Source organism: Contarinia nasturtii, unplaced genomic scaffold (genome assembly GCF_009176525.2).
Source record: "Contarinia nasturtii isolate CC-2019 unplaced genomic scaffold, AAFC_CNas_1.1 Cnas_scaffold_187, whole genome shotgun sequence".
NCBI lineage: Eukaryota > Metazoa > Arthropoda > Insecta > Diptera > Cecidomyiidae > Contarinia > Contarinia nasturtii.
In genome coordinates this window covers 5,484,665-5,504,845 of record NW_022197544.1, presented here as the reverse complement: position 1 = coordinate 5,504,845, position 20,181 = coordinate 5,484,665, and the positions used below count along the sequence as shown (strand labels likewise).

Here is a 20,181-nt window from a genome sequence, read left to right as displayed (position 1 = left end):
AACGAAAATTCCATTGGACATGCAAAACACTGAAAATAATGTCAAATAAACAAATCAATTTCAATGATGTATATCTAAATAAATTGTGTATTTTAATGAGTGAACTTTGTTTCATCTTCATAAAATTTAGTTAATGAATTAGTTAAAAAGAATTCAATTTGTTTATTATTTTTAAATTGATGTAAATATGGTGAGATTATAGACGAATGACCATTCAAAAAAGGCAATACATTATGATGTGTTTTCTGTTTTCATTTCTCTCTCTCCCTCTCTCTTTATCTGTGATTTAATGAATGATCAGAGTGATAAAGATAAACCATGGACAGCGGATGATATTCGATTGAATGCCACCAATTGGTCATTGCAATGTGATGGAAAACTGTTGGAGTATATGCAGAATTTATCAAAGGTACAAAAAAAAAAACGATTAATTGACCCGAGAGTGAATTCAGATTAAAAATGACGATATTTCACATCTTCAGACCATTCAAGATCGAGGAAATCGTACAACATACAATTTACATACATCAATGTTGGAACTTGATCGCACCAAAATTACCTTAGAGAATGCAACGAATCAGCTGATGGCATTGCAACACAAACAGTTTATTGAGAATCGAGTTTATGATGATGATGAAACCATCGCAAGTATTGAGAATGTTCCCACCACCGATTCACAACATATTGATGAGGTAAACATAAAATAAATATAGATTTGCTATAAGATAGCTAAGTATACCGTTCATTTGTGTTTGAACAATAGCCAAAACCGTCTGTGATTGAAGCCCTACAAAATGCTATCGACACCGGAATGCAAATGGTTGATAAATATTTCGATAAGGTGACCTTTGAATTGAGCGATTCAGATGATGATGATGATGGAGAAGTACAAAACAGGTAAATCATTATATTTCAATAGATAACCCAGTGAAAACCAAGTAATATCAATTTTGTTTGCAAAATAGCATTGTTTTCCGACCAAAAAATCTCTATGAGCATCGACCCTTGCCTTATCTAATCGGATCGAAGGAATGGCACGAAAAATGGCATATCGGATTGATCGATGAGGAAAGTGACGGTTCGGATAATGAGAGTTCAGTTTCGCTATCGTCATCATCAGCTGAATCAATATCGAGTAATGTTCCAGTTTCACTGTCAGAAGCAGACAATCCGAACGTTGTTCCATCCAAAAAATTGGCCGATGTAAAATTATCAGGTAAAACACGTATGAAACTCATTTCATTCATTTCATAAAAGTAACCAAGCCCTTAATCCACCACCAGATAGTCAAGATTTGTTCCACAGTTCATCTGATGAAAATCTATCTCGATCGCTGCATGAATCAATTGAAAATAGCACAGCATATCACAAACAAAGTTTCGAAACATCGAAAATCGCACCAAATGTCAAACCGGCCGATTCAAATGAAATTAAAACGAATAATTCAATATTTATGCCACAAAAACCGATCGCAACCAGCCATACCATTCCAACGTTGATCGATTCGGATCCACCTGAACTCGACGATGTGCCCACGATTAAAAATGTTCAAAAGCCAGCAAATCTATTTTTAGACGATGAAAATGATGTGGATGACTATAATATTTTCAATGATAAAAATGCCAAGGGTGCCACGCAAAAAGAAATTAATCAAAAAGCTGTAACTACTCCAGGCCAAACAAAATCGATAAATTTATTTGCGGACGATGATGACGGTGAGAATTTTGATAGTTTTTTGCCAACCAAAACAACGAACAGCATCTCGGCCACGCCACAAAAAATGCCAACAAAGTTAACAAATCTGTTCGAAGACGATGATGATTTTGACGATGAACTATTTTTACAGCCGCCAGAGCAAAAAAACGCACAAAAACCACCCACATCAATCTTATCGAATACACCGAAAAATAGCGTATTTTTATGCAATCTGTTCAGCGATGAACCGCCGGAAGATGATTTTGATGTAATAGCAACATCAGCACCAAAACCATCCACTTCCAAAGATGCTGACCAAAAACCGAAAATTGTTACAAGCCCCGAAAAGTCCACAAAAGTTTCAAGTGCCGTTGAACCACAACCAAAGAAATCAACCGATCTATTTAGTAACAAAATTAATTTGTTCGACGACGAGGAAGAGGAAGATCCATTTGAGAAACTGATTGCGAACAGTAAAAATGATAATACATCTGATCAGAAAAAATCAAGCAAAATTCTTTTTGATTCAAAAACCGATAAAATTGATCGAAGTGAAAACGAAGAGGAAGCGACCACCACAATTCAATCAAGCAAAAAATCGGATATATTTAGTCCAGTTAATTTGTTTAACGACGACACTCTTGATGATGATGACCTTTTTGCAAATATCACATCGCCAAAAGATGGATCTAAAGAAAAAACTGGCGATATTTCGAAGCAAAACACGGGAGAATTCTATAATGACTTTTCCGACACAGTTACGATACCAAAATTGTCAAAAGAAAACGAAGAAAATACACAACATTCCGAAAAAAAATTAACCAGTCCAAGTGAACCAAAGAAGGCTGCAATTAGTGAAATTGATGGATCGACCAGTGGCAAAGTATCGTCGGGATTGTTGAAAAAAATCGACGTATTTTCCAATTCGGTTTCGAATGTTAAAAAGGAAGAAACTACAACCGCTGCACGTCAACCGAAAAAACTGAACATCACGCACATGGATATAAATGTAAATGCTTTATTACCTGGCGCCAAGCGCACTCAACCTTCCAAGAAAAGTGATGACTTGAATAAGGAGGATGCGAACACTGATGTCTCCGACACAACTATAACCAGTCCAGTTAACAAAGTCGTGAATGAGGATAATATTGATGGTTCGGGGCGTTTGGTCAATTTAAATCGAAATCGACCAAAGAATCTCTCAAGGCGCCCATCGACACGGGCCGGCCGAAAGCAACAATATCAAAAGTCGCTGGAAGACGAGAATCATTCACATAAATCAACTGAGTCTACCGATTATGTCGACAACATACCCGAAATTAAAGATAGCATTCCAGTAGCACAAAATCCTATTCGAATGATTGCAGATGGTTCAAGGTCAAGAACCGCTTCGGTTGAAGACGAACTATTTGAAACTAATTTAATGCCGGAAGATAATGTAGTTGCACCAAATGAACAAAGTGCATTGAATGAATCAGATTTTATCGAAAAGAAACTCGTCGAACACGTGGAACCCGTCGAGCAATCAATGGCTCCAGAAAATGAGAACTCATTCTCGTTTCTCGATGAAGAAGAAAACGATGATTTCTTGGACTTTCAGTCACCGGTTTCGCCCAAACTTATCAATGAGAACAATGCTCCATTTGTCAAAGCCACACCAGCATATATTGATGAATTACCACCCGATCTTGATTTCGCTGAAGAAACGTCGCAAAACAATAAAAGCAACAATGCAACATCATACCTATCGGAGAATGCACTCAGTTTGTTCGATGATGATGACGAAGATGATTATAATGATGGAATTTTCAGTACGGAGACTCCAAAACAAACTCCATCTGGTATGGGATTAAAGATTCCTGATAATTTTCTTTGTCTCATATTTATCTTATATCATTTCAGATGCAGCAACAAAATTGAAAGATGACTGGTCACCCGATCTACCGAATTCCAATGTTCCAACACCATCGAATGTGAAAAAGTTGGCCGATAATGACGACAGTTTAGTCGAAGATGATCTTTTTGATAGTCCAATTACTACGGTGATAAAAAACGAATCGAACAAAAAACAACAACCAACCAAAACACTGTCATCAAGTTCGGTGACAAAGCAAAATCTTTTCGGCGACAATGATGACGATGATGATCTATTTGGTGGTCCACCTGCAATCATCGAACAGGTGAAAAAAGTTCAATCGAAAAAACCGGCGTCAAAAATATTTAGCGATGATTCTTCCGATGATGATTTATTCGGTGGTAAAATTATCAAGAAAAGTCAGTCAAAACCACCGACCGTCACCGCGACAACATCAATGAAAACTCCCAAAAATAACAAAGGTAACGAAAAATTGTTCAGTGATTCAGAAGACGATGATGATGATTTGTTTGGCACAAAGGTTAAACCAAAAGGTATAGCCACGTTTTTCGGTTTTTTAATTTTCTCTATCGAATCTATCTAAAATGAAACTGTTTTTGTCGCATTTATTTATTCAGATAAAAGTAAAAAAATGCAACCATCCGCCTCATCGAAACCAGTAAAGGAGGACACACAAAAACCGGTAAAACTATTAACGACCAGCACCGTTGAGAATGATCCGTTGGCCGATTTGTTGAAGTAAATTTTTAATGTCAGTTTATTCAATTATAGAGTGTTATTGTGCACTTTAAACGCAATGTGCCTTTTAACCCACAATGAAAATCCTTGTGAAATTCAATAAAGAAATAAAATACCAGCATTTTTATAAATCTTTGTTCTTTTATTTATATACAATTATTAGTATTATGTTCAATGAAAAAACAAGAACCCTCAACGAACAAAAGAATAGCTTAACGTTTTTGGTCTGCTTTTATTGTCGAAATAAACGAAAAGAAGACGTAAAATAGCTGGGGACTGTTTAGATCTTTGAGTAAAAATATTTATAAATTATTTAATGAAAAGTCATTAGTTTTCTAATGTAAGTATAATAATTTCAACTGAAAAAAATGAAAAAAAAACATCAAAAAAATATATTAATATCTATAATAATTGATTGCGCGTAGAGACTAGTTTCTTTTAATCTAATTTCGTGTTTAAGCTTGAAAATTGTGTATTCTATGCGAATTATTGTGATGTTGCTGTGCTGCAGAAAGTCTCTGACAGTAGAATTTCTGACTAACGATTTTCATTTGATTTGTCGCATTTTTTCACTAGCTTTTTTTCTAAATTAAATTTTCTATTTGGTAAGAAATTTATTCGTATTAGTATATAACATTTACGAACTAACAAAAATATCTCTCGTTTTTTTAAAGGTACAAAATATTTGGAATGGTTTTAAGTTTTACATTTTAACATTTTAACATTTGACGGCATTGAATAACATTTGTTGTTCGCTATAAATATGAAGCTTATTGCATTTCATCATAATATGTGAATGTTGTTTATAAAGCAACATCACGATACTTGCGATAATCGTCGGATTCGTTTCCAATTGATTGTCGACTGTTCGTATTGCTTAAATTTGAATATGGATTTGGATTTGCGTAACCGCCATAGTTGGTGAACGGCATTCGATAATTTTGATGAAAATATGATGCTTGTGGCGGTGGTTGCATTATATGCGATGGAGGCGGTGGTTGCATTGGAGGAAACGGTGAACCTAACATGTAATGCATTGGATGTGGTTTGTGATGATTGAAATAATGCGGAACATTATAGCCAGTTGGTGTTGGTGGAAATGCTGGTAGCACATAATATGGTGATGATGGTTGTCCATGATTTTGTAGTAAATTATTTCCATATGAATTTAAGTCATTTTTTATGGTCAATGTGCGTAAATTTTCCAATGATATACAATTTCGTCCCAATTTGGCCCCTTTCTCCGATGATATTGTCTGATAAATTGGATCGCCGACAATTGAATGCTTTTCCTCATCGTGTTGACTAGTGTTCAAATTTTTATTACGAACATTTGGTATCGATATTTTTCGATTACTTTCCGATCGTACATTATTGCTATTGTGCTGATTTTGATTGTGTGTATTATTCAATGGTCCATCGGTTGCATCAAGATCAGTTACCGGTGTTTTTGATCGTGTTGACGATGGCGGTGCCATCGTTAATTGTGTCGGTATAATGTGTCGAAAATCAAGCAGTGATTGAGTTCGTTTGGCCGCTAATTTAATGAACAAACATTTATATTGTAAATATGTTAATTGTGGATTTAATTTTTAAAAAAAGAGAAACAATTTTACCGAATGTATCATGTTATTAAAAAAAAAATTATTATGTTTTTACCTTGTATTGTTGGCATTGGTCCAATTATTTGTGATGGATCGAGTCCAAATATACTTGCATTGAATTCATTTTGTGATGGATACATTCCATACATATACGGAAATATTGGCAATGTTATTTGTGGCTGATGATGTTTTCCATCGTTACCATTTGATTGATTGATAATTGGAACAAATCCATGATTATCGTAGCCAGATTGTGATAGACGTCGTTTTCGTGCACTTGATCGTCGTTGCATTGAATCATTGATGCGGGTTAGTGCAGCCGAAGCTGCAGCTGGCGATAAAGCTGGAATATCGGGAGATGTCATATGCAAGCGAGATGCTAAATTCTCCAATTGATTCATGATTTGTCGTTCTCGTCGCCATCGCAATGCGGTCGGAATGACACATAACAATGCCATACTATTTATCACCAACCGAATTAAGTATGTTATAATCTCCGTCAAACCGTGAATGGATTGAAGACCCTGTAGAATTTTATTTGATTTTGATATGTTAACAATGTGAAAACGATGTGATATAACAATTTTACCCAGAATTGTGTTGTCATCGTCATAACGAATATCAATTCAGGGACTGACAAAACACCAACCACGATTGACCAACTGAATAGACCCCAAGATAAGCCCTTTAAATATTTATATTGCACAAAATGTAAGCAATTAAATTCCATAAATGACATTGAATGCAAATTTTTGAATCTCTTACTGTGGCCAAACCGTGTATCAAAATAGTTGATGCGATGAACATGATAAAGTAGCCAGAACACAATAAGTACGCATATATTGGTAGATCGCCATGCGCTTCTAAAATCCATGATACCTCACACGAAAATGCACCTAAATATGTAACCTATGCAATCGCATCGTTTTAATCATCATTTAATGTTTGTGTAAAATTATTGTACAATCTACTGAAATCTTATCCAAATAATAATGATCATATTTTGCTAAAATCAAATAAATCCATAGACATGTCTTTTCCCTCTTTAATTTCTCAAACACCAACAACATCATAATAATGATGTGGTGTAACATTTGGGTATTTATTTCATATCACATTATTATTGTTTACATTGCAATGCATAAAAGATCTGAAATTTCATTTTCTCATTTTCACAAAGCAAAAAGTCTCAGAAACTATGCGCGCATTGTTGAAATGTCGACTTTTTTTTCTAACGACGTTGACATACACATTTTTTTTTCATCCAATTTCCATTGCAAAAATCGGCTTCCGTTTTAAATCAAACTCTGGGCTGGTTTTTTTTCTTTATGTGCTCATTGTTAATGTAATTGTTTCAATGAGACGGAAACCATAGTATTTCGTTTATATAATGGAGATCCGTAGGCAAACGAAAAAACAAACAAGCAAATTACTTTCTCTCCATAGTTTTGCTGAGAATCAAATCGAGCAATTCTGATTCATTGAATTTACCCATTTTTTCAATTAAAAACTTATCTTCATGCAACAGAAAATCATAAAATCGAAAAATTGCATTTACATTAAGTGTTAAACAACGAGCAATTGATTTTCTGAGTGCAATAATCAGTTTGCGTGCTCGAGTTCTCATAAGATTTCTCTTTAGATTTTGTTGATCAATTCGAATCAATTATTTCTATGGCTCTGCGGCAATACTATTCCGATTCACATGCAATTGGCATTGATGATGATTAGAAAATGAGAAGAAAAGGAAAGTAAAAGAAAACCGTACTTTTAATGATATTAAATTTTAGTTTCGTTTGATGTTGGTATGAAATCGTCGATGGCTATTCATAAAATCAATCGATCAATAAAAAAAATCGGCTTCAGTTTCACTGAAACTGTTTCAGTATTTCGCAAAGTAATCTCGTTCTGAAATTTATCGATTCTAAGCTGTAAACACCATTTTTCTTCAAACTTCAAACAACTTTTCTGATTCCAAAAGAGAAAGTAATTCATTTTTTTTTTTCATGCTAATGGTGAAATGTTGTTCAATGATAATGATGCTGATGCACTGATTCAATCTGCATAAAAAAAACTGGTTATCTTCTTCTTTTCTGTAATAAGTAAAATTGAACACTTTTACTGTTTTACGCATTTATTAAAGGTGTTTATGTGCGATGCGAAAATTTCAATTTTGATATTTGATGTAGAAGAAAAAATGGCAAAATCCATAATGAAGAGAAATTGTTCTCAAAATACGATTGCAATGTAACGAGCATTTACACGATTCGTATACAGTGCTGCTCGATTGGAGAATGATATCTAACAATACACACAAATACATTCATATCATCAATTCATGTGAATATGTGTGGAAACAAAAAGTGAGGTTAGTTTTATGTTCGTCTGCTGTCAGTTTTTCTATAAAATGCAAGAGTAACAATTACATAATGCGACTTACTGATTTTTCGCTATGCAAAAAGCAAAGAAAATCTCATAATTATTAAATAAAAATAAGCAATGGTACGTGTTATCTGATTATCACGGATATTTGCTGCATATATTTTTATGAAAATCGGTTCATCATTCTTTTCTTTATTGACTGAATAGAAGAAAACACAAAAAAAAAAAATGATTGAAATGAATTGCGTTAACGTCAGTCGTATATAAACTAAATAAAATCGATTTTATTTTCACTCTATCGATTACAGCACTCAAATTTTATTATTCATTCTATCAATTTCAAGTAAATGGCTGTGGTTTTCTTTTAATTTCCATGATAGAGACGATGATGGTTACTATATTCGGTAGTAGTTTGTTATGATTATTCTTCATCATCTGGTGGGATTCCCAATTCTTCGTCTGTCCATTTCGATGTATCGGGATATTCAAATTCACCAACGATGTGACCCCAGTCCCAGTACAGATGCCATAAAATCCACCACCACATAACTATAATTGAAAAGAAATTGATTTTGGCCAATTGATGATTTCTGATCGAACAGTGTGTTTAGTTCAGCACTTACATCCTCCAGCAAATTGTACCATAGCTCGTTTATAGAGTGGATGATGTATATGGCCAGTACGATATGTCCAATCACCGCTAAATCGAATTGGCATTAATCGAACTGGCTTTTTATTTTTAACAGCACCTAATAATTTGCCATTTGTAGCTGCTTGAGCTACGGCTCGAGATAAAACTCGGGCGGCCAACATTTTTTTTCTCTACTTTTTGGTTGATCCGCGTGCAAAACTAAAGACGATCGATAAATAAGTCTATGTTATTGCACAAAATAACAAAGACATAAAATAATTCGAATACCCGATCGCAAAAAAGTGGAATTGTTTTTTTTTTTCGTTGACAAATTATGTGAGAAAAACACAATTAGAATAATATTTTTGTTTCTCTATGTCTGACACGAATGACAGCACATAGTACACTGAGCCACCAATATTTGACATTTCTTTGCCAATGGTTGTGAGTGTGTGTATGTTAATACACGGATGTGTACGTGTGTATTTGTATAAGACTCTAATATAGGCGGTTTCAATTATTTTTCTACCTTGAGCAACTACGTGAATTGAATAATACAGTGTATGTATAATGCAAACCGTTACAAAAAATATCTTTTTCCATTCATGTTTTGGAATAAAAAAATTTTTATGGAATGCCACTGTTTAAACACATAATAATTATTAGGGTTAGACCATAAAGATAGCGAAAGTAAAATATACATAATTTTCGCAGAATTTAAAAAAAAATCGTTTTTCATTTTTCAAGTGAAACATTAAATTTTGCGAGAAACTAGGCGAGAACTCATAAACCCACTCATATTTGTCGCTTAATACCTTTGTTCAAAAGCACATACAGTGTACCTCTGAATCAAGTGATGACAAACACGCCGCAATGGTTAAAATGAAATAAATGGGTTTCTCACAGCGCTCGCTTTTTTTTCAACATTTATTTGTAATCTTGAAAGAAAAATACCTATATTCAATTTTCTGCACGAATTGTTTATATTTTACTTCCGAACTTGTAACCAGTATATTACATTCCAGCGTGGGTTTTTTTACGCTTGCAAATATGATCATTATATGGCTTTTGTTTTCTATGTAAAATAGTAGTTAAATGTATTCATACCAGCGATAAAAAGGCTCCAATGCAACACAGTGCAAATAAATTGGTTTTGGCAAAAAGATTCCACACGTGCGTACTCATTTCATTGATGATTGACTTCTTTGTTGTAGACGATGAGTCCATAGTTTCAACTTTTGTTGGATCCATCTGACTTTTTATTTTATGGTGATTTTTGTTTTAATGTCAGGTACAATGATTGCCAAACGTAACGATGAAAAATGATTTGATATTTCTCTCTCTCTCTCTTTTTCTCGTTTGTATATTCGTATTATTTTTCACAATTCTTCACATTGACTAAATGACAAGCCATCGATGCCTTTTGCTTCATAGTTATATTTCGATAAAACAATATTGTTCCCTTCAGTTTATTTAAATTCTCACACTGTATTCGTTGTCGTTGGATGGTGTGCGTTGATGTCTATGTTTTTTTTTTGTCTTTTGATGCAATGGAATGTATACAAATTTAAATAATTACATAACTGATTTTATTCAATGATTTTTGGCGATATTTATTTTGGCTTTATGGTATTAATGTTATATGTTTTTTCTTCGTTGTCAGTTCATATATGTTCTTTTTCGTTGTTGATTTTTTTTCTCACCGCATAACAGAATAAATAATTAGCATTTTTTTAATTGTAAATGTAACACCGATTTTATTGTCTTTCATTCCCATACACATTTGGGGGGCGTTTGAATAATCGAACAATGAACAGGTGTAACAGCCGGTAGTTTAACTAGAGTATGAGAATATTGGATTATTATTGTTTTTCTTCTTCTTCTTCTTCTTCTTTTCGTGGTGGTCGTTGTTGTTTTGTTTGATTCGTCTCTTTGTTGTGAATATTCAGCTGATTGTGTAAAAGAAGCGCGAACACCTGTAATGGTTATAACACAATATTCAAAAAACAAATTACCAACATATATATAAAGTACATATCATGCATATTGTGATTGAATTAAACTTTCGCAAAATGCGAAAACCGAATGCAGTATGCGCTGCAAATGTTTTGCACAATCAATAAATTGTGATCAGTAGTGTCACTATCAATTCTCAATGATCACCCGAGTGATTGCGGCTGAAATAGGTTTTTTTTTAGATTGTTAGTGTGTCTCAGCAAAGTGTCGAACTTTCTCTGCTCTTTAATCGTCTCCCGTCGATTGGCTCATTTGTTTTAAACGAAGGTAAAACCAAAAGCTTGAACCAAGAATGATTATAGATGGAAGACAATTTATTCAACATACGAGCACAAATCATTTTCTATTCACTGATTTTATATATACAATGTTTATAGATCTCGGATAAAAAAACCGTTTTTCATCATACTTTCCAGCATTTAGCTGTACATCCGACAAGAATGCTGAAACAAGTTTTCATATTTGTCTCGTTCACTTTTTTTATTCAAATGTGTGATAGAGACATCATCGTCAACATCAAAAATAACAACAGCCAACAAAATATGATTTGCTGAGACAGCTCTTTTTTTATTATTGTTCAATCTATTCAAGAAATGAGTCGGAAATAAAATTTGGTACAAAAGGTCTAACAACGACACGCATATCATATAATTAGCTATGTTACTTATCGATGGTACGTCTCCGGTTTTTTTTGTTTGACATTCAAAAAAAAAACATAATCTCGTAAGAAATGTATAGAAGTGAAAATCACGCATATTTCAAGCGAACAAAAAAAAACAGAATCCATTTCCTTTTATCATTTCACATATTTTAAAAGAATACTTTGATTTTTATCTGAATTTTAATATCGAAGCAATGTGAATTCAATCGAACCGCGCGCTTTCTTCCATCAACGAACGAAGAAAAGACGGCGCAACACAAAAATATACCACATGTGCGCACGGGCTGAAAATCGTATACAAATCTTTATGAAGCGCCGTAAATGAAATGAAACGAAATGGGAATAATATACTATATACAGACATCGTAAAATTCGCAATCAACTACAAATCAGACGAAAAATATAAAATGAAATTGAAATTTGATTTTTTTTTTTGTTTATTTTCACTTTTTCCAGCAATCATATGCATAATCATTCGGTTGTTGTTCACCCCATAAGAAAATATTTGTTCGATTTTTTTGTTGTTGTTTCTTTGTTTTGGTGGTGTTTATATTTGTTTTATTATCTTCTTTTTTTCTACTTGTTATTGAATTATTCATGAGTTAAGCGAACATCAAAAATTATACTCAATCAACGCGATCGATCTATTGACTACCTTAAACTTGATAATTGGTGAAAATTGTTTGATGAGCATTTTTCGCGCGCAAAAAGAAGAAGAAGAAGAAACAACTGGCAGCTAGTAAAATTAAATATGAACACCGAATTGTTTATGGTGAATGAGTTTTTGTTTGGTATCGTGTTAAATATTATGCGAATTCCATATTGGCCGAAACAATTTTTAATCGATTTGAGAACGAAAAAAGATAAATAAATAAATGATATTTTAAAAGATTTCATGAGCAATCATCGTTGGCATAAATTTCACACAAATAAATCTAAATCAATGCAGTATGCACCATGAAATGCATTTGGCACATTTTTAACCATATTTTCTGGTTGACTGTGTGATCGATTTGCTTAATAAGCGATATAATAACTGTGAAGATGACACAAAATCCCGATTAAATCCCAGCATGCAATTTTCCATTGTCTCAATTTCGTCGAAATGATGCCATGCATAGTAATGCATTATTAGCCTAGTGAATATAATTCATTTTTTCCGATATGCAATTTTCTGAAATTGCAAACAAGTTTTTCAAATAGAACACAGAGCAAAATAGCTCACCCCGTATAGAGCAAGATCGACAGTTATATGTGCGCACTCACTCTTTTCTTCATGCAACAACATTTAGTCTAGATTTGATTATGTTTAGGTGTGTGGCTGCATGTTACATAGTTGCATACAGTTAGTTGGACACATACGGCTGGAATAAATGAATAAATGAGATGAGCAAAGCAATCTCAATAAATAAGTATGCTAATCGGGTGTCATCATGTGCGTATAGTGTTTTTTTTTTTTTTGGTTTCGTTTTTAAGTGGGGAGAAAAACAGGTGTAAAATGTACCGTTTAAAACTTGAATAGTAGAACTTGCTCCTGGTGGGTTTATCTGAGCAATTTATGCACTATCAGTCGACTTCTATTTTGAGTGCACCGCCAATAGACGGATCCGACAATAATTACGTTGCAATTATGTGTTTAATTTGTTGAATCCGGTAACAGTGTCAGTTTTGATCCTATTTAGATTTGAACTAGTGAGCTATATCGTTAGAAATGAGTGCTCACGAAAAGCGAAAGTCGTTCGTGAAACGAAACCAGATTTATGCGGTTTTTACACACCAAATAATCGTATGTATATGTTCGTGCAAAGAGTTCGAACGTTTTGTTGGTTGGTCGTGAAAGCTACAAAAAAATACAAGCATTTTCGATTTGCAGAATAATAACATAAATAGAATTTGTGATAGTTGGTAAACATACGAAACATGAATCATATCCAACGTACAAGATGACAATATTCAAAATAAAAGATTGAATATGAATGAAACCCAAACACAAAAAAGCATCACAAAATCATCATCAACACATTATAAACGTATGTTGATTGATCATAATTTAAGAAGTTTAATCAACAAATATTATGGTTAATTTAAGTTTTTTTTAGATCGATTCGCCAAATTGAGAGACTTGACGTTGGGTTTCTTTTTCTTCAAATCATCTAAATTTAAATTTATTATGATGTCATTCGATGGAAATTAAATTTTGTAAGTATGTGTCATAAGAGATTATTGTCACAAAGATGGTAACATTGCTGTGTAACATAATAAGTATGAGCTGCAGAAAAAAAAATGTGCGAACCGATTTGTTAAAATAAGAATTCATTGGTTGTAACGGTAAAATCGATGCAATTGAATTGTTAACTGAAGAAAATGACGAGGGCGAGTCTTCTTGACGTGGGCAAATTGTACTAAAGCCGTATATAATAATTACTCATTTCTATTATGATGAATTATTCAAGTGTTGTACAGAGACTATTTGGCGTATAGTGAATATGACACACGCATAAAACTCATTTAAAATCGAATAGCGTCGCTGGAACGGAAACGAGCATACAAAATTGTTGAAATAATTGATGGATGTGACGACGCAAAGAAAAAGAAACTTAGCAAATAAAAATAATCAGTCCATCAGATATTCGATTTAGTAGCTCCAAATAGAATTCCATCCGTAAAATAATTATCGGTAATTAATTTGTCTCTTTTTGGATGATTGCAAGTCGTTTATTTTGACGTGAATTGAGTACATTTTATTGTCATAAGAGGAGAAAAGAGCATAATAATGTAATATTTGTTTGGATTTAACCAGGTTCCGCAATGAATGGGCAAATTTTCAAAGTACAAGTGCTCTACACATTTTCGAGGTCAAGAAATGACACAAAATGATATTCAAGCACTCATTATAAACATTCTTGCTTACATGTGAATAAATGGGCGCGATCTTATGGTCTATGTTGATGAAACATTTTTTTTCTCTTTCGTTTCTTCGATGCATTTAAAATTATGTCAAATAACATTGATATTCTACAGAGATAGAGATTTTATTGCCAAATGTTTCAAATCAATTATAAATCGTTTTAAACCACGTGCAGTTAACAACGCCTATATTCAAGAAACCACGAACAAAAAAAACATGTTGCACGCAATTTATAAATATCGAATACCAGTGTATAAACACCCGATCTGTATATATACAAATTTTGAAGCAATTCGACGTGTGCATCTGTATTTTTCGGCATTTATCATCATGACATCTTAACTTTGTTTTTGCAATTTTTTTTTTTTTCAATGTAAAACTTAATCATTTGACCACTCAATTTATTTAGAACAAAAAATGTGTTTGTTGTATTATTTTGAATAGTGAGATGCTATTTATTATTGTACAAATATGGTTATTGTATATACATGTGTATTTATTTCGTTGATGTGGGTGCCGTGGCAAAAATTGTGTATATTTTTGTGCCGTGACAGTAACATGAAGCTATGATTGCAATTAATATATATATACGTTTTTTGTGTCGCATGAATTGTCTTTTTGAAATGAACACACAACATTGAAAAAGAAAAAGTAGAGAAATGTCTCGTATATTTGTTTGTATGAAGCGCTTAACCTGTTGCGCACATTTGAGAAAAGATGTTTACATGTTTACCATCGAAGTAAATGAGTTTTATAAATTGCACGACTGATCACTATCATAAACAAATTGCTATTTAAAACTGACTTTATGAACTGTCGTCTATGAGGTAGACTTTAAGCGACGAACCAATTATATAGTCCATTCTCCTGTAGATGTTAATAATTTAAAAACAAAACAAAGCCTCTAATTTCGGTGTGTGCATTATTCCTTTATATTTACTATGATTTTCACTAAAACAGAAAACTAAATAACATTTTTTTTATTAATACACATAATTCACCCAATTAAAACCACTGCTATTGCTTACATGGTAATCACATATTTTCCAAATGAAATTTTGTGCGAAATGAATTTTTTTTCTTTCGTGTTGATCGTTAATCTTTGATCGTTTCCTTGTTTTTTTACAATGAATTTTTGGTATATTTGATTAAATATTTGGACACTAAGGCCAAATCGGTATTGATTTGCTTCTTGGATTAAATAAACATTTGACGAGAGGAGATGAAACACGATATAGAAATGAACTATTAAAAAAACATAATATACTGGCTTACTTGCTATAAATACAATCCATACAGTTGAACGATCAACGTGAAACTAACCATTTTCGTATGTTTGATTTTTGCTCAAATGATGTGAATGTTAAAAAGCCGTCTGCATGAATCATATGAATGTTTGTTTGGTATGAACGCAGAGTGTGTGCGTTTGTGTGTTGTGTATATTAGTTTATACTTGTATAGCAATGATCATTCTTTGAATACCAAAGCACAACCAAATGAGACAATAAAACGGTGAAACGAGAAAAAAATGGTTAAATACAATGAAAAAACAAAGACCGATAATGCAACGAAGAAAATATGGAAATGTATATGTATGTAAGCGCATAGGTCCACCATTGAATGTTTCTCTTTTTTTCACTCATCATTTAAGTCGAACATTTCTATCTCATTTTTTTTGTTGTTTATTTTTTCTTCGCGCTTGTTCTTCTGCGTAGCACTCATTGTTACGGTTTTATGCAATCAAGCTGAGTGATTTTTTTTTTAAATTGAAGGAAATTTTTTAATTTACTTTAAAACACAGTGCGAGCGCATGTGCGTTCACTTTAAGTAATGTGCATCCGTGATTTTTTAAATAATGGGCTTTGTTCAACGTGTTTTCGTATCATTGTAATCGCATGAAATCAATAAACAGACGGATAGTCAATTATTGACCGTTATCACCTCTGAATCAAAAGCTTCATTTATTTTACAAATTGAGGGAGAAAATCGTTACATTTTTTATATTTATTTTACAAATGAGTTCCAACAGATGTGTGACGTCGACCAAGAATTGACTTTCCTTCCGCTTCTCTTTTTCTATTTAATTAAAAGATTCTTATGTCGATCCACTATTATTTAAAATCTACAGACATTTCATTTTAAATAGATCAACATTCGTCAAATATTTTATAAGTAACGTGTATATAACTTATCAACTGATTTTAACACTTTTTCCATTTTTACTATTTTTTCATCATTAAATCCACCCGATAATAATTTATCAAATAAAATTCATAGGTTGCGTCTGAATTAACAAATTCGATTTTACCATTCTACCAAATTGTTTATTTCAAGCCCATAAAAAATGACTTGCTGGAGAGTGTACGTCCCTTAATCAGATCATGTGGTGAATTTGTAAACATTATTACTGCGTTTGATTAAAAATCCCTGAACATTAAGTGTATCAAGCATCTGATTGAAGAAAATTTCGAATCCGAGCGAGGCTGCCAATTCCTTTAATTCCGTAACGGTAAACATATTTTTGCATTGTCCCTGTATCAATTGTAAGAATCGTTTTACTTTGGTGGTATGACTAAGGCCCGAACCATTGATGCTTCGTTTCATTTCCAATGTATTTTGATCATTACTAAGAACATCAACCATTGTGTATCGAAGAATGGCCAACACATCTCTGGCATGATGAATAGTTGCTTCGGCGGCCAATTCAAGTCGGGCCCGTGCTTGCGTCAAACGAATTAATGCCTCGAGTTGTCGCGTTGTTACCGGCACTGAATCGATCCCTTGTCGCGTTGTTCGCATTTCAATGTAGAATTTTCGTAGCTCTTCACTGGCTTCGGCACTTATTGTTGGAAAACAAAATTTACGTGCATATAAAATGTACTTTCGCATAATGTCCATTCGCAACGGTTGAAAATCAGTCGTTTCATTCATTTTCATTCGTTCGTGAAGTGGAGCATCGCTGAGATCCGGTGTCAAGTGAGTGTTGGTCATTGAAAATTGGGTTGGTTGTTCAGAGAAACCGGATCGCGTACGTTCCACAGGTTTATTGTATTGATTTGCTTTCAATGCTTGAATATGATTTGTGAGTAAATTGTCAAGATGGGCATCAGCCTTGTCTAATAGTATAAACACCAAATCGAAACGAGACAATAGTGTTGGCCAAATTTTTAAGTTCTCTGACACCGTTTTCGATTTGTCGTAGTGACCGCCTGACGGGTTGGCTGCAGCAATAATTGATGTTCGGGCTGGCAGTGAACACAACACACCAGCTTTGGCCACACTTACTGATTGTTGTTCCATAACTTGTAACAAAGACTAGATAAAAAAAAACAATGATTATTAGTTTTTGATGTCTCTTTCTCAGAACTGTTATAGGCACCATAGAGGTACGGACACTTTTCTTATAAATGCTGCTCTTTCTTGTAGTTCCAAATACGGCCGTTGAAAAATTATATGGAATATGAAAGTGGCCGCATTTCTTTGGTGCCATTAAAAGCTCTGTGCTCTCTCTCTCTCCCTCCACGATGTAAAAATGTATATTGAAAATATTTACCTGATAATTTGATGACATTTTATCAAATTCGTCCAAACAACAAACGCCTTGATCGGCCAATACAAGAGCACCGGCTTCAAGACTTCCATCGGAACCTTTATCGTGTCGAACAGATACGGTTAAGCCTGCATTTGTTGTACTGAAACATGGCCATTCGTTAATATGAAAATAAAAAAAGTATAAAAATTTAATAATATGCTCACCTATGGCCGCAAACGAAAATTCCACGCGGTGATATATTTGAACAGGCCTGTATAAGAATTGATTTTCCCAATCCAGGATCGCCGACAACAAGAACATGAATTTCAGATCGTTTACCAAAACCCGGCGTTTGATCTGAATTTGAACCATTTCCGGATGCTCCAAATAGTGACAAGAGCAGGCCCGCTTTAACCATCTCATGGCCAAAGATTCGAGGACAAAGCGAATGAACTAGAATTTTAAATATATTTGGCTCTCTGGCCACCATCTTAATCACATCAACATCATGTTCTTTAAATTCTAGTTTTCGAAGTGCAACTATATTTTTGTTGCTCATAATCGACACAGCATGAATATAATATGTATGAAGTCCAGCTTCGCTGCCCTGTTTATTAGCTTGGGTGCGCACCCGCATAATGCCCGTCACTGTGATATCATCACCTATAATTGAATATAAATTTTAGTTTCTCCACATCCACTTGCTGTAGTATGGTATTTAAACAAAAGAAAGTGTCGTACATACCCGGTGATACCGAATCGACCAAATCGTAATCCAAATCAATCTCAATTGTTTTTGGTATTTGACCCTTTCCCGATAGTACCGATTCTTGCAGACGTATCGTTTGATATGGTTCCGTTCGTGTGAATGGCGACGTTTGCAACATATGAAAATTGCTGCGATTACGACAGCTGCCACCTTTGCATGATATCGGCATGTTGGTTCGACCCAAATTCAATTGCCGAACCGCTTGTTCCGTTTTACATTGCGCACATCGAAAGGCGACCCATGAACATTTCAAACTGGGAGGATTTACCCGAACAACAGTTCCTCGCACCGAAAATAAGCAATTGTAAATGTCTTGCTTTAATGCACTCAAATTAACAATTGGCGAATGGTCTTTGATGCGCGCACGAATCGTTAACATCGATAGTCTCATACTAGTTTCATTTTTCTCTGACTCTTGGCTCGGAATTGGCGGTAGTTCGGTTTGAATGAGTTGATGAGCTGCCAATCCCGCACACATCAATATTTCCATCGACGAAAAATTTAAATCCGATTGAAAGTTCGGTACAGCCTGACAAAATTCCTCATCGTTTTGAAGCGATTGTACGGACATTATAAACCACATATTCTGTCGAATATCATTGAGCTTGTAAAAGTATGGCCGCTTTTTGATATGCTGCTCAAATGCCTTTATCTTCCGCACTATCGGTAAATCATCTTTGTATTCTAAAATGAAGCAAAACCAGAAATTGAGCAGCTATTGTATAACAAACAAAACAAACAATTTTTCATAAATAAATTCAACGTACCGACTTCAGGGAAATACAGTTTCCAGCCAGTGTACGGCGATTTCTTTCCGCCAATTTGAAATGAATTTTGTTCAATTGAAGAAGAATTCGATCCATAACCAGATGATGGCGAATTCAGTGGTATAGGAATTGATATCGTGTTTTGACGTGGCCCAGTGTCACGTTTATTTTGACGATTTCGCAAACGAAAGAAACTGTTGTTTGATTTCTTTTGATTGTTGGTCGGCGCATTATTACTCGATGGATTGTTTTCGGCCATCTTGTTCTGAAGCTCAAATCACTGTCATCAATGAAAAAAAAAAACAACATTGAAATGACGATGCAAAGAGAATGAAATCGTTTCACATACCATACAAAGTGTCCAAAATTACTTACATTCAGTGTTTATTCGCGGTGCTGATGTTTTATTGGAACATCTTTTTTAATAACGTAAATCGAAACTTCCGATCGATATTATTTTGAATTGAACAATGAAATTGTGCCGTTGAACATTGATTGCGAAAAACAACTGTTTTTGCGTTGTTCGTTGAATGTGGGCATCGAAATAGCGCTAAAAATTCGTTCAAACAATAGTTTGACATTTCGTTGTATATGATTCATTC

At 33.8% G+C, this 20,181-nt stretch overlaps 3 protein-coding genes across 6 annotated transcripts; 1 reads left to right on the top strand and 2 right to left on the bottom strand.

Annotated features, from left to right (window-relative positions):
- The first annotated feature begins 46 nt into the window (after positions 1-46).
- On the top strand, positions 47-4,440 carry LOC116336634 (WASH complex subunit 2). Its single transcript, XM_031760608.1, has 8 exons — positions 47-190; positions 302-409; positions 483-692; positions 764-897; positions 966-1,216; positions 1,284-3,536; positions 3,598-4,104; positions 4,189-4,440. The coding sequence occupies exons 1-8, from the start codon at positions 188-190 to the stop codon at positions 4,311-4,313; spliced, it is 3,591 nt and encodes a 1,196-aa protein (XP_031616468.1). The 5' UTR covers positions 47-187; the 3' UTR covers positions 4,314-4,440.
- Positions 4,441-4,528: 88 nt separating this feature from the next.
- Positions 4,529-20,149, bottom strand: LOC116336635. 4 transcript variants are annotated; one of them, XR_004200723.1, is made up of 7 exons: positions 19,929-20,149; positions 19,580-19,859; positions 18,789-19,496; positions 18,268-18,706; positions 18,065-18,203; positions 15,540-17,826; positions 10,189-10,902 (listed from the first exon to the last, which is right to left on the bottom strand). XR_004200723.1 is itself a non-coding variant. In XM_031760609.1 (6 exons), the coding sequence occupies exons 2-6, from the start codon at positions 10,175-10,177 to the stop codon at positions 5,113-5,115; spliced, it is 1,587 nt and encodes a 528-aa protein (XP_031616469.1). In that variant the 5' UTR covers positions 10,178-10,902; positions 15,540-16,884; the 3' UTR covers positions 4,529-5,112. The 4 variants fall into 4 exon arrangements, 1 of the variants encoding a protein (XP_031616469.1); XR_004200721.1 differs by having other exon boundaries at positions 19,955-20,149; XR_004200722.1 differs by having other exon boundaries at positions 10,801-10,902; positions 15,787-17,826; positions 19,955-20,149.
- LOC116336638 (probable NADH dehydrogenase [ubiquinone] 1 beta subcomplex subunit 2, mitochondrial) lies at positions 8,538-9,334 on the bottom strand. The gene is made up of 3 exons (XM_031760611.1): positions 9,215-9,334; positions 8,919-9,145; positions 8,538-8,844 (listed from the first exon to the last, which is right to left on the bottom strand). The coding sequence occupies exons 2-3, from the start codon at positions 9,106-9,108 to the stop codon at positions 8,717-8,719; spliced, it is 318 nt and encodes a 105-aa protein (XP_031616471.1). The 5' UTR covers positions 9,109-9,145; positions 9,215-9,334; the 3' UTR covers positions 8,538-8,716.
- Positions 20,150-20,181: the final 32 nt, after the last annotated feature.

Excerpts from the sequence above, each read along its gene's own strand:
- LOC116336634 (XM_031760608.1), top strand. Across the intron at positions 898-965 it reads GATGGAGAAGTACAAAACAG|CATTGTTTTCCGACCAAAAA; the intron begins GTAAATCATTAT and ends TTTGCAAAATAG. Across the intron at positions 1,217-1,283 it reads GGCCGATGTAAAATTATCAG|ATAGTCAAGATTTGTTCCAC; the intron begins GTAAAACACGTA and ends ATCCACCACCAG.
- LOC116336638 (XM_031760611.1), bottom strand. The coding sequence starts at position 9,108 with ATGTTGGCCGCCCGAGTTTTATCTCGAGCCGTAGCTCAAGCAGCTACA. Across the intron at positions 8,845-8,918 it reads GGTACAATTTGCTGGAGGAT|TTATGTGGTGGTGGATTTTA; the intron begins GTAAGTGCTGAA and ends TTTCAATTATAG.
- LOC116336635 (XM_031760609.1), bottom strand. The coding sequence starts at position 10,177 with ATGGATCCAACAAAAGTTGAAACTATGGACTCATCGTCTACAACAAAG. Across the intron at positions 6,823-10,033 it reads TTGGAGCCTTTTTATCGCTG|GTTACATATTTAGGTGCATT; the intron begins GTATGAATACAT and ends GCGATTGCATAG. Across the intron at positions 6,438-6,502 it reads CGATGACAACACAATTCTGG|GGTCTTCAATCCATTCACGG; the intron begins GTAAAATTGTTA and ends AAAATTCTACAG.